Source organism: Chiloscyllium plagiosum, unplaced genomic scaffold (genome assembly GCF_037043375.1).
Source record: "Chiloscyllium plagiosum isolate Xiang-an unplaced genomic scaffold, Cpla_swu_hap1 HiC_scaffold_1, whole genome shotgun sequence".
NCBI classification, from domain to species: domain Eukaryota; kingdom Metazoa; phylum Chordata; class Chondrichthyes; order Orectolobiformes; family Hemiscylliidae; genus Chiloscyllium; species Chiloscyllium plagiosum.
In genome coordinates, this window is record NW_028270139.1 from 125,443,136 (window position 1) to 125,457,491 (window position 14,356).

Sequence of the window (14,356 nt, forward strand, 5' to 3'; positions counted from 1 at the left end):
GACAGGAGCATGCTGAGACAATGGGTAGGTCAGGGTGGTCAGGCTTGTAGATCTTGGGAAGGAGGTAGAACCAGGCAGTGCGGGGTTCCCAGACTATGAGGTTGGAAGCTGTGGGTGGGAGATCTCCTGAGGTGATGAGGTTCTGTATGGTCTGGGAGATGATGGTTTGGTGATGGGGGGTGGGGTCATGGTCGAGTGGGCAGTAGGAAGAGGTGTCCTCGAGTTGGCGTTTGGCTTCAGCGGTGTAGAGGTCAATGTGTCAGACTACCACTGCGCCCCCTTTATCCGCTGGCTTGATGGTGAGGTTGGGATTAGAGCAGAGGGATTGGAGGGCTGCGCGTTGTGAGGGTGAGAGGTTGGAGTGGGGGAGGGGGGTAGACAGGTTGAGGCGGTTAACGTCCCAGCGGCAGTTGGAAATGAAGAGGTCGAGGGCAGGTAATAGGCCAGCGCGGGGTGTCCAGGTGGATGCGGTGTGTTGGAGGTGGGTGAAGGGGTCCTCGGAAGGTGGGCGGGGATCCTGATTGTGAAAGTAAGCTCGAAGGCGGAGGCGACGGAAGAAGTGTTCGATGTCACGGCTTGTATTAAATTCATTGATGCGTGGATGGAGGGGGATGAATGTGAGTCCTTTGCTGAGGACTGATCGTTCATAGTTCAACCATCTCACAACCATGATAAGGGAGATCAGAGGCTGGTACTTTAAATAATACCACGTGTCTGAAAAGAAAGTTTCACCACTGCTTATACAGCTCAAACCAGAAGTGTGCCGAAATTAATAGCATAAACAACAAACAAAGAAATGCGGATGCTGGAGGTCAGAAACAAAATCAGAAATTGCTGGAAAAACTCAGTAGCTCTGACAACACCTGTGTAAAGAAAGCAGAGTTAACATTTCGGATCCAATGACCCTTCTTCAGAACTCCAGAACTTAATAGCACAAATCTGGCCAGGGAATTTGCAACAATGAAAAGTTCAAAAGCAATTGTAGGACAGCATGTATTTCATGTGCTGCTGATTCTATCCCCTCCAACTCTGAGGCTATGGCTGCAGTAGGAATATCTACAGCCTACAGCACAATGCATGAAGATGACTTGAACAGTGCTATCCTACCCTGCAGTCTCCTCCAGGAAGAACCAAGAGCATCAGTAGCGCCACAATACCTTCAAGTTCCCTCAAATTACAAACTTTATAAGCCTGGTCATACAGCAGCAATCATTTACTGATACTTCATCAAAATGCTCAATTCCATCACTTAACACCATAGCTGGAGCACTGTCAACACCTTGGTAGCAACGGTTCAGGAAGGCATTCACCATTACCTTTATAAGGCAACAAAGGTAAGCTAATGAACGTAGGCTTGGCACGTTACCCAGTTCAAGTACAAATAAAAGGTCACAATCTTCTAACCTGTTTAGAAAGTTGATAGTTTACATTTATAGGAATTTTTTTTTGAGTTTCAAGTCAACTACTTGAGTAAACATTCAAATAAAGGAACTCAATTTTAAGAAACAAAAGTTTATGCCTTGTTCAACACATTTACCTCTTTCACTGCTGGCATATCATTGAAAAGTTTACTTTTACTGTCGAAAAGCATATAAATATTCTGCCAAATACTTAAATTAGCAGTATTTGATACATTAATGACTGGTTAGTATAGCCTTACAGATACCACACATATACCAGCATTAAAACACACCAACACTACCAAAGTACACAAATGGTATGAATTTTTATTTTAAAAAATCAATGCATTAATCAGATTGTGCAAAATTTTGAATTACATTGCAACAACTTAAAATTCATTTCTGATTTCTTCAAAAGGAATTCATAGACAAATATGAATTAACTCCCTTGGTCGGTAAAAGGTACATAACCACAATCTTAAGATTGCACAAGGATTATAAAGGGTGAGTTAGAAAGGAGGAATACATGATCATAAAGATAAATGGTAAATAATCACAATATTCAAAAAATTAAAAATTAGTTGCCAAAATTATGCACAGCTATGGAAAAAGTAGAGAAGCAGAAACTAGGCTTTGTTACAGAAAAGTAGAAAGTAGAAAAAAATAGTTTAAGATGCACTCAAGTTTAGATGCAGGCAAGGCAGCCAAATAACCTAATTGTGCTGTATGTTTGAGGTTACTTTCACCAACAACAAAGCGTGAAATCAATTTTGGTTTCCGTTAAGAGTTGAAACTGCAAAAGAAAATGTGGTTTTAAAACAATATTCTTCAGATCAACAAAGGAAAATGCACCTTAAATTTTACACACTGTATAAAATTGTGAGCGCAGATAGTATTCTTTAAAAATCACAATAATCTGTGCTCCAGTATTCTCCAAACATAAGGAAATAATATTAATCCCCAACTCAACAACAAGAAAATATCAATTATTAAATAAATGGAGTTTTATGCAAAATTCCAAATATTAGATAGAAAAAATTGTGTCCTGTTTATAAACTGAACACAAATAACAATGAACCATGAATAGCTTATGGATTGGATGAGAGATGTATATCTGGTAAATTACTTAAAACAGTGCGACACAAAAGTCTGTTAATAATTATTACATTCACTTTTTTCATTGTTCTCAATTTACATAACAGACTTGGTTTTAATTTACACATCAGAGAGGGCATTTATTAAACCATACCATGCTCATTGCTCCTCTCCAAATATAATTGAACATAATTATGAAAATTCCCTGAAATGAACTTTACAAAAAATGTTTTGAGCATCTTAATACATTAAATTCTACAGCAAAATCAATATAGCTTCATGTATACTTTGCTGTGTGAACTTGTGCCAAATTCACTATTTACCCTTGCTTGTGATTCTCCATTAATCTATGCCAGACTATATACAGTCATTAACAAATTTCATGGTAATAGTCTAAAATGAAGAAGTACCTCATAACAACATCTCACAGTAGAATGGGACAGACTATTATACATAAAGATACTATCCAGTTAGGGGTAAATATTATTCTAGTTACATTCTCTGGAACAAAAGAAAATCAGAAATGAATTGATTAGATGTTGCAATGTACATTCGAAAATAACTTGCTTTAAATTTTTAGGGGGTACCACATACCACTGTGTAAAAAATGATGAAAGCAGCAGCAAACCACCAGTCTACAATATTATTAACTATTGGTGATTTAGGCAAATAGCGCATAGCTGGACAGAGACACATAAATATAGAGGGAGAGAATGGTTGATGATTCTTACTGGTGCCTCAAAAGACCGAACACAAGATAACAGCTGCGGTGTGTAGAGCTCCCAGGCCTTTATAGGGTCAGGGTAACACTCATGAGGAACGTGGACAACTGCCTCCCCCAAATACCCAGACTCTAGATGATGGACACTCTGGCAAAAGGATAAATAAATGGTGGAGAAAGAGGAACAGAGCAAAAGAAAAAAGTAAATGAAAACAATTAATGTTCAAATCATATGCAACAATAATGGTTTTAACAAACATCCAGATAAATAAGATATGTAAGTGGTATAACAGTAAAATAAAACTTAAAATCCCCACAAAGCCAAATGAACCACTTATTGTAAAACAATTCTAAAATAAGGTAAACTTCAGATTTTTTTTAGTGTATCATACAATTGATTATGTAAAAAAAAATTGAACATTAAATACAAGAGTTTAAAAAGAGCAAACATTAAATATTAAAACTCCATCTTGATTGGCAAGGTTACTTATTTTAAAAATATTTAACACAAGTATTAACACAAGTGATTAATTCCAATATATACAACTGCACATGACAACAAATAATTAAGAATCCAAAGGCATATCCTTTAACAAATGTCAATTATATCTTAATTCATTCAGATAATTAATGCATCCATCAATTAACCATTAAGACATTTTCAATGCTAAACACTGGTGGGAAAATCAAATTATTGGCCAGTAAACATTCAATGCCAAGAAAGGTGCTTTATTTACCAACAATCTCATAGTTTACCTATTAGCATTTTGCTTCTGTATTATTTGATTAAGCCTACAAAGGGTAGATGAGTTTCCTTCCTTTTTTATGAAAAACAGTGTCCAACGTCAGGTTCAATACACTTTCAACACAACAATTAATCATTATTGTATGTCATATACAGTGTGTTATCAGGCGACAACAGCACAATGGGAAGAAGAAAAGATTCACTGCACTACACAACTCAGTTTATTTAAGACTGTAATCCAATTGTCAGATGTCCCATACTAAAATAATCTGCTCAAAGTTTGTTCAAATTGCAAATTCTAATTATTTATTCGCTAATTAAAGAAAATTTAAGCAGGAATGGATATCTGCACTGTATTCAACATCAGAATCAGAGAATAAAAAAAGATTGAGGAAGTCAGTGTTTTGATAAGCATATTGTGAAGTTTCATCCTCAATTCACGCTAGATTTTCCAGAGAAAGGATCCTGTACGCAATTCCTTTATTTAAAGCAGTAAAGGTAGCAATCACACAAATCAGCTTTCAGTCTTAAATTACAGGAAAAAACTTCAACTAAATACTTGACTCACAATGAGTGAAAAAGATACGCTTTATGATTCACGTTCTGGGAAATCAAAATCCTGAAAACAAGAGAGTTCTTCCCGGAACACCATATTTTAATATTTCACAAAAACCTTGACTCTGGGGATCATATTTCCTGAAAATGTCAAGAATATAATTGCTGTTATTCTATACTAATATATAAGCAAGGACCAAATCAAAAACTGACAGGTCACTTTTTTGAAAGGATAAACTGTGATTTCTATACCACTTTTGCTATATTAAATTGGTACGTTTAAAGATTTTTGCTTTGTGAATACTGGATGATGTCCATAGGTATAGAGAGAATAATAACGGCAAGTTATTATACAAAGACTAGATAAGTACATATGGGGATGGTCAGTAATTGAATATGTTGTGCTAAATGCACAGAAGGAGGTTGAAGAAAAGGGAATGGAAAATATAAAGAAAGGAAGGAAATTAAGATTCACAAGTAAAAGACCTGGAACAATCTCAGGATGTGCCAAGCCATTCATCGGCTGCCTCAATGTAGGAAATATCAGCTTGCATACTGTAAGGTGACAAAATAGAGATAAGTGACTAGATTATCTTCAAAATTGCAACAGGACTTTTTTGATACATTTGAAAGACAGATGGGCCTACTTTTAATTAGGGTTCCAAATGAGGGCATCTCTGACAAACTAGTACTCGCATGATATTTCTGTTAAGTGAGTTTTTGCATTCAGCACCCTGGAATAGAGCTTGGAACTAGAGTTTTATTATTATTCTTCTCTTTCCCGACTCCACCAGAATAGGAATGCATGAAAAACCTTGGGAAGATAACAAGACTATCATGCTGCAGAATTACTTTAGCAGAGTAGTAGATTGTAAGATTATAGGATATTGAACAGATTGCGTGGATCATGTATGAGGCCTTGGTCAGATGGCATCTGTACAGGGTGTTGCCAAATCCTAGAATCATATTACTTTATATGAACACATGTATAGGAAACAATGACTTCTGCTCTCAGGATTCAAACAATGGCAGAAAGTTAACAAAATTAGGCATTCAAATAAAACCAAATTCGGCAGATGCTGGAATTCTGAAATTAAAACATAAGTTGCTAGAGAAATCTGGCTGGTCTGACAGCATCAGTGGAGACAGAAACAGAATTAACATTTCAAGCCAGATTCTTCTTCAGTTCTGAAAGACAGTGAATGAATTAGAAACATTAATAGTTGCACTCTCCACAGATGTTTCCAAACCAAGTTTCCCCAGCATTTGGATTTTATGTAAAACAAAATTGATATGTGTTTCTTTTTTAGGAAATTGAGACAGAGATAACCTTAATTGCTTCAATTAGATGATGGAAGAAATCAAGTCAATCAAGGAAATTGTTCTCTGTATCAAAGGGACCACTCAAATAAAACTGAGTCAAGTTAAAAAATGGAAGGAAATCTGATAATTTGTTTCATGTATACAAGAAAAACAATTGTAAGCAATTTAGGATTGTCAATGTTCCAAGCTTTTTAACAAAGTTCCTGGAATGGGACATGGGCATCCCAAACAATGCCACTGACTTTACTTTGGATAATGTAAGTAAAAGCAAAGAAAGAGGATGAGAAGATACAGATAGATAACACAAAAGTTCAAGAGTCCTCAGTAAGTATTAACAATGCGACAAAGGAAGGAACAGGAATAATTTAGGCCAAAAAGGAGTAACACACATGGAAGAAACAAGTGGCATAGTGAAGTTACTCAATGAATAATTTTCATATGCTTTTACCAAGAAGATGTTGCGTAAGTCATCAGGTGAGAGGAAGTATTTGAGACAATGCATGAGCTAAATATTGATGAAGTTTCAGATTGACAGGTTGACTGCAATTCAAATTATAGAATAAGAGTTATACAGCATGGAAACAGACTCTTCGGTCCAACTTGTCCACACCAACCAGACATCCCACTCTGCCAGAGTCCCTTTTGCAAGTATTTGGCCCATATCCCTCTAAACCCATCTAGATGCCTTTTAATGGTTGTAATTGTACAGGCCTCCTGCAATTGATACATTCAAGGATATTAAGAGAATTAAGTGAGGAAATTGCAAGGGCAATAACCATAATCTTTCATCAATACATTACATCCTTATTGAAACAAAGAAGAGTGGAAAGATTCGTCCAACATCACAATATTAGTCAGTTCAGACCTGTACCACTTCCTCTGGCAACTTGTTCTATATACACACCACCCTCTGCATGAAAAAGCTACCCCCCTCAGGTCCCTTTTAAATCTTTACCCTCTCACCTTAAATCTATACCTTCTAGTTTTCATCCATTCCACCTCAGGAAAAAGACCTTCACCCTATGAATGATTTTATAAATCTCTATAATATCATCCCTCAACCTCTGATGCTCCAGGGAAAAAAAGCTCTAGTCTACTCAGCATTTCCCTGTAGCACACACACTCCACTCCCAGTATCATCCCTATAAATCTTTTCTGCACCCTCTCAAGTTTAACAACATTTTTCCTATAGTAGGGAAACCAGAATTGGATGCAGTCTTCAAAAAGTGGTCTCACCAGTGTCCTGTAGAGTCACAACATAACATCCCAATCCCTATACTCAATGTTCTGACAATAGTCACAGGTCTCAAGACTGTCTCCTATCTTCAAGTCAATTTTGTATCCAATTGGCTAGCTCTCCCTAGATTCCATGTGATTAGACTGTTTAGTAAGATTAGATCTTACTAACCAGTCTACCATGCTGAAGTCCATATAGACACCATCTATTGCTTAGCCTACATCAATCTTCTTTGTCATCTCTTAAAAAAAAAACTCAAAAGTTCTTACATTAGAAGGGCGAATACATTCAAGAATATTAAAGGAATTAAGTGAGGAAATTGCAAGAGCAATCTTTCATCGACACAGGTGTATCCTTATTCAAACAAACGTCCGGCAACACAATACTAGTCAGTTCAGTCCCAGTGTTGAGAAAACTTTTAAAAAGGATAATTTGGGATAACAGTAACAGTCCCTTGCATAACTGTGGCTTAATTAAGCAAAATCAACAGTTTTTTAAGGGCAAATTTGCGTTTTACTAACTTGATTAATATTTTGATGATCTAACACAGGGTTGATGAAAGTAATGCTGCTGTTGCTCTGCATAGCTTTCCAAAGGCACTTGATAAAATGCCACATTACAGGCTTGTGATACATTTTAGATAAAAGAACAGGAGACATAATAAATAATTCCAGAGGGGATACAGGAGCAGATGGTCTTGACAGTATGCGAGTTCAAGCCATTACGCGTGACAGAAAAAGATTGAGAAAGTAAATAAAGAAATCTACAGGATCCTGAGCTTTATATGTGTACAAAAACTAAAAAGTTGTTATAAACCTTTAGAAGGCATTCTTTTAGACTTCAAATCCAGTGTTCTGTTGACGTTTTGAGAACCAGATGTCAGCAAGGATCTAAAAGAAATACAGAGTCCAAAATAAAGAATAGTTCCAGCGATAAGGAATTTCAGTTATCTGGATGGGTGGAGAAAATTGAAGAAGAGAAGGTATTATTGTATGATGTATCATTTCACAATCATGTGTGTTCTGGAGAGATAGAAAGAAATTGCTTCCACTCATAGAAGGTTCTGGAAGTAGATGGCAACCATAAATTACAACAGGCAGTAAAAAATCTTTTGGCATAGCAAGAGTTTAACACCCACAATGCTCTGTCTAAAAACATGTTGGAAGCACATTTAATTGAGGTATTCAAAATGGAATTGGATAAATATCTGAAGAGAAAATCTGCAAGGCTAAGGGTAAAGATGAGACAGTGGGATCAGGCAAATTGCAGGACATGAAGACATGATGGATCAAATGGCCTCCTTCTGTACTGAATCAGTAAAGGATGGTGGGAAAATGGGGAACAGGGGATATTGAGAGAAAGGATTCACATTGAAAAAACTTAGAGAAGAAAAATACCTTGCAGAGAGCTGAGACCATGGGATGCTTCAGCGTAAATGAATATTTATATAGAACATGGAACATTACAATGCATTACAGGCCCTTCGGCACTCAATTTTGTGTCGACCTGTGAATCAACCTGAAGCCCATCCAACCTAAACTATTCCATTTTCACCCATACGTTTATCCAATGACCATTTAAATGCCGTTAAAATTGGCAAGTCTATGACTGTTGCAGGCAGGGCATTCCAATGTCCCTACTTCTGAGTAAAAAAACTACCTTTGACATCTATCCTAGATCTATCACCCTTTAATTTACAGCTATGTCCTCTCCTACTGGCCTCCACCATCCGAGGAAAAAGGATCTCACTGTCCATCCTGTCTAACCCTCTGATTATCTTACATGTCTCAATTAAGTCACTTCTCAACCTTCTCTCTAACAAAAAAGGCAGAACATAAAATAACTGTGTGGAATGCACTCTAGCAATTTCTTATACTGCAGAGGCATTAAGAGCCAAATGATATCCTCCCTTGCCTGAATTTCTATATTAACTCTCTTTTATGAAATCTAAACCACAAGGGAGCAGTTTAAAAATATTCATGCTGTGCTGAATTTAGGACTGTGTGCCCAAAGTGAAATGCACCAAACATTAAGCGTGCTAAAATAGTTAGAATAGTAAGAGCTTATTTTCCCCTTCACATGCCTCCTCTGCTTCAAAACTGAAGTAATTGATTCCTTACCAACATCAGTTCTTCTTTGGCATGCTGTCACATTTAGCCATTACCTCTACTTGAGCCTGGATAATGTCAATATAATTTGACCTAAGCAGAAATCTCAGCCAGGACTGATCATCATCTCAAGCATCATTTGTGGTCACTAATTACTGAAAAAATGGACACAGGCTGATATTCTTTTCTCTAACAATTCAGGAAAACTGTTGTAATATAAAAGCAAAATACTACAGATGTTGGAAAAAGTGCTGGAAAAGCTGAACAGATTTGGCAGCAGCTGTCGAGAAAGAGTCAACATTGTCCAATGCTGCTGCTTCAGAATTGGAAATTGTAAGCTCATTAACATAACCTCAATGAAATTGCTAAAACAGATTTGAATCAAACATTGGATCTTCATGGTTCACCCTGGGTGGCTGTGGTTATACAGTGCTGGAGAGAGACGAAGGCTGGAATAAGGAAAGCTGAGGAAAGGACGGCAGGCTGCACTAAAACAAACAGTAAAATACTCTTTAAACATATTAATTGCAAAAGATTTGTAAGGATACAGTAAGCCCATAAGGAACAAGCAGTATAAGCTGCTCACTGAAGCAAAGGGTAAGGCAGAGATCCTAAATGAGTACTTTGTTTTGGTCTTTACCAAATGAGAAAATGGTGACAATGGCCCAGTTGAAAATGTGGATGTTGCGCACTGATCAGTATACTGATCGGTAAAAAAGCATGACTGAAAAGGCTAGCAGCACTTCAGGTAGAGAAGTCACCAGGCCCATCTGAGATTGCTGAGAGAAGTAAGGAAGCAAATTGTGGAGCTGTTGATAAAAATTTTCCAGGCCTCTGAACACAGGATTAGCACCAGGGGACTGGAGGATTGCAAATATGACATTGTTGTTTAAGAAAGGGACAAAGGATAACCCACAAAGCCATAGACCTGTCAGCTTGACATCAATAGTGGGAAAACTGATGGAAGCTATAATACGAAAAATAGGAAACAGGGTTAGGTATAGAAGGGCATTTCTCAGATTGTAAATGAGTTGAAAGTGGTGTTCCCTTGAGACTGGTGTTGGGAGCTTTGCTTTTTCTGATTTATATAAACAGTTTGAAGAGGTTGTTGAGGATCGAATCTCTAAATTTGCAGATGATACGAAGCTAGGGAGAATATTGAATTGAAGTATGATGCTGAATAATTTCAGAGGGACATTGACAAGTTACCCAAATGGGCAAACACTTGATATAAAAGGCAAGGTGATACATTTTGGTAGAAGAAACATGGACAGACAATACAGGCTCAATGGTACAGCTTTGAGGAGATCATAGGGATCTCAGGGTACAGGTGCCTAACTCTCTGAAAGTGGCCAGGCAAGTTCTAAAGGAGGTTTATAGGAACCTTGGGCTTGTAATAGACACATAGAGTATGACAGCTAAGAACGGATGCTACACGTCTACAAATCATTGGTGAGACCACATTCAGAGTATTGCATTCAGTTCTGGGCACCTTATTTAAGGAAGAATGTTAAATCCCTGGCATGTGTGCAAAGGAGGAGATTTACCAGAATAATACAAGGAATGAGGGATTTTAGAAACAACGACCCTATCTTCTACCTTTGAGCCAATTTTGTATCCAAATGGCTACTTATCTCTATATTCCATGAGATCTCACCTTGCTAACCAGTCTTCCGACACCTCACCTGTGACTATCGATGATACAAGTATCTCAGCAAGGGCCTAGCAATCACTTCCCTAGCTTGTCACAGAGTTCTAGGATGCACATGATGAGGTCATAGAGTCATAGAGATGTACAGCATGGAAACAGACCCTTTGGTTCAACTCGTTCAGGAGTAGTATTAGAATCACAAAATTTTATATTGCAGAAGGAGGCCATTCAACCCCTTGTGTCTTTACTGGCTCCCAAAAGAGCAACCAGCTAGTCCCATTCTTCAGTCCCATCTTTGTAGCCATCTAATTTAATCACTTTCGAATATATATCCAGCTGTCTGTTGAAGCCTTATATGGATTCTGCACCCACCACTCTCCCAGTCCATTCTAAATCATAACTGCCTAAGTAAAGACGTTTCTCCTCACTCATGGCTGTCTTGCTGACAGTCTTGAAATTGTAACCCATAGTTACTGATTGACCAACTAATGGAAACTGAATACCCTTCTTTACCCTGTCAAAATTGTTCATAATAAAGTGACTTCTTATTCTCCTTGGAGCAGAGAAGATTAAGCTCAATGCAGGGTTCTTTTTCAGACTGGAGGCAAGTGATTAGTGGAGTGCCACAAGGATCGGTGCTGGGTCCACTACTTTTCATCATTTGTATAAATGATTTGGATATGAGCATAAGAGGTATAGTTAATAAGTTTGCAGATGACACCAAAATTGGAGGTGTAGTGGACAGCGAAGAAGGATACCTCAGATTACAACGGGATCTTGACCAGATGGGACAATGGGCTGAGAAGTGGCAGATGGAGTTTAATTCAGATAAATGCAAGGTGCTGCATATTGGGAAAGCAAATCTTAGCAGGACATATACACTCCTAAGGAGTGTTGCTGAACAAAGAGACCTTGGAGTGCAGGTTCATAGCTCCTTGAAAGTAGATTCACAGGTAGATAGGATAGTGAAGGTGGTGTTTGGTATGCTTTCCCTTATTGGTCAGAGTATTGAGTACAGGAGTTGGGAGGTCATGTTGTGGATGTACAAGACATTGGTAAGCCCACTGTTGAAATATTGAGTGCAATTCTGGTCTCCTTCCTATCGGAAGGATGTTGTGAAACTTGAAAAGGGTTCCAAAAAGATTTGCAAGGATGTTCACAGGGTTGGAGGATTTGAGGTCTTGGGAGAGGTTGAATAGGCTGGAGTTGTTTTCCCTGAGAGATGACCTTACAGAGGTTTATAAAATCATGAGGAGCATGGATAGAGTAAATATACAAGATCTTTTCCCTGGGGTCGGGGAGTCCAGAACAAGAGGGCATAGGTTTAGGGTGAGAAAAGAAAAATTTAAAAAGGGACCTAAGAGGCAACTTTTCCACACAGAGTATGGTACGTGTATGGAATGAGTTACCAGAGATGAAGGCTGGTACAATTGCAGCATTTAAAAAAGCATCTGAATGGGCAGGTGGGACTAGATTGGGCTGGGATATCTGGTTGGCATGGACAGGTTGGACCGAAGGTTCTGTTTCCCTGCTGTCATCTCTATGACTCTATAATAACTCTCAGAAAGGTTTGGTATGGAGTCTCAACATGCAATGTTAACCGAGATGCTGATGAGGTTACTTTGTGCATCCAATTTCTTTTCAAATTTCCAACATGACCACTAAGTGTAATGTGTCGTCAATGTAATTTTTTTATTAGTATTTGTTGGTGAAAAGAATTACTCTTCCTCAAGTCAGGAGTAATTTCTGAAATACTCTGGTGTAGAATATTTCAGGAGACTGTCAAGTAGCTTCTGCATGTAAGGACTGATCAGGGGTTTGAACCTCCAATCTGTGAACTGGACACATGAAAACCATGAATGTACATTTCTTCTGCATCTGACTGAGGAGTTCATACAGTTCAACAAACTACATGCTTTATCTAACATACCTTTATCAGTCAAGATAATCAGAATGTATTGGCTCTCCGAAAATGTTGTTGGTCCCAAGTTTCAGAGAAAGACAAAATGCAGTTTTAATGTACGCTATCAGTTTAACTTAGTTCTATATAAGTTACTCTGTTTCATAGCGCATTAGTTACAGACCTGAGTCACCAGTCAGCAGATGCAAAAACCAATAAGAGGATCATACCAACATCCATTTGAGTCTTCACAATAAAAGCTATATGGTACCTATTATACTACAGCATCCTCTACTGGTTAAGTGATAGACTGCAGTAATGTTATTCTCAAAGAAAATGATAGACTGTGTCCACTTATGATATCATTACAATGTATTACCAATTAAACACTGTATAAATTCTATTTCACCAGTTGATTATTTACAAGTAACATTTTTACTCCAGACCTTAGCCAGCCATGAATACTTCAGATATCATACTGAAAGAGGTAGTCCGTGCACAGTGCCTGTGAACAACAATGCGGAATTGATGTGTCACACCTCAGCAGCCATTTTCTAATTGTTTTGACCTTGGTCCTTATAAAGAGCTTTGCCCAAGAAAATATAACTCAATTTAGCAGTTTGACAAAGTCCCCTTGACTGAATCTTATGAAAGAATGTAATTCATTACCCCCTTTATGGAAATTGAAATTTATACAAGATTGGAAGATAATTTTAGATAAAGTGCTTTTTACTCAAATACAGTAGTTTTCTTAAATAGAAAAATAAGGTAATTTTTAACCATTCATTCATATTATTGCCATGTGAGGGATTTTGCTCACTGCAAACCAACATTATCTTAGGACACAATGACTGCACTGTAAAAGTGGTCTTAAACCATTAAGGAGTGTCCTGAGAACATAAAAACCATAATATCATTCTTTTCTTTAATTCTTCATGATATTAGATCTCAAGTTCACTCGATCACTGGATGAGAGAGCTGACTTATCACGAGAAGTTGAATAAACTACCTATAATCTCTCAAGTTTAGGACAAGGAGACGTGATCTCATTTAAACATACAAGATGGTAAAGGGCTTGACAGGGTAGACACAGAGGTTGTTTGCTCTTTCTGGAGAACCTGGAAAATAGGAGCAGAGTCTCAACCAGTCAGTCAATCACACAGACTGAACACAGGCAGAATTATTCACTCAAAACTTTGTGAATGCTTGGAAATGTTCTTGAGGTGGTGGTGGTAAGTTGCTTTCTTGAACTGAAGTCCATTTGGAGTGGGAACATCACAGTGCTGTTCTTGTTTCTAGTCAATGGTAAAGCTCAGAGTGCCGGTAGTAGGACACTCTCCAGTGGGAGCAATGTTCTTCAATGTCAAGAGGATATGGATAGACACTCTCCTGCTGGATAAGGTTCATCACCTGTCACTTGTGCAGTGTGAATGTTACATGGCATTTATCAGCCCAAGGTAGAATTTTGAGTGTGTGGTGAAGGAAAGACACAGCAGGTCAGGTAGCATCCGAGGAGCAGGAGAATCACATTTCGGGTATAAGCCCTTCAACAGCAAACATTGATAAGGAGCAGACAAAAAAGTGAAGTTGAAGCTCTACATCAGCCATCACCACAGTGAAT

The 14,356-nt window shown here is 37.8% G+C and overlaps 1 protein-coding gene across 5 annotated transcripts in view; it reads right to left on the reverse strand.

Annotated features, from left to right (window-relative positions):
- Positions 1-14,356, reverse strand: part of wdr7 (WD repeat domain 7) — a 686,509-nt gene that overhangs the window by 607,831 nt on the left and 64,322 nt on the right. For 3 of the 5 annotated variants that reach the window (XM_043675605.2, XM_043675451.2, XM_043675531.2), the window contains one exon: positions 3,227-3,364. The exons of the other annotated variants lie outside the window; for them this stretch is intronic. In XM_043675605.2, coding sequence (XP_043531540.1) covers positions 3,227-3,364 — 138 coding nt within the window. The remainder of the gene's footprint in view (positions 1-3,226; positions 3,365-14,356) is intronic. 5 annotated transcript variants of the gene reach the window in all.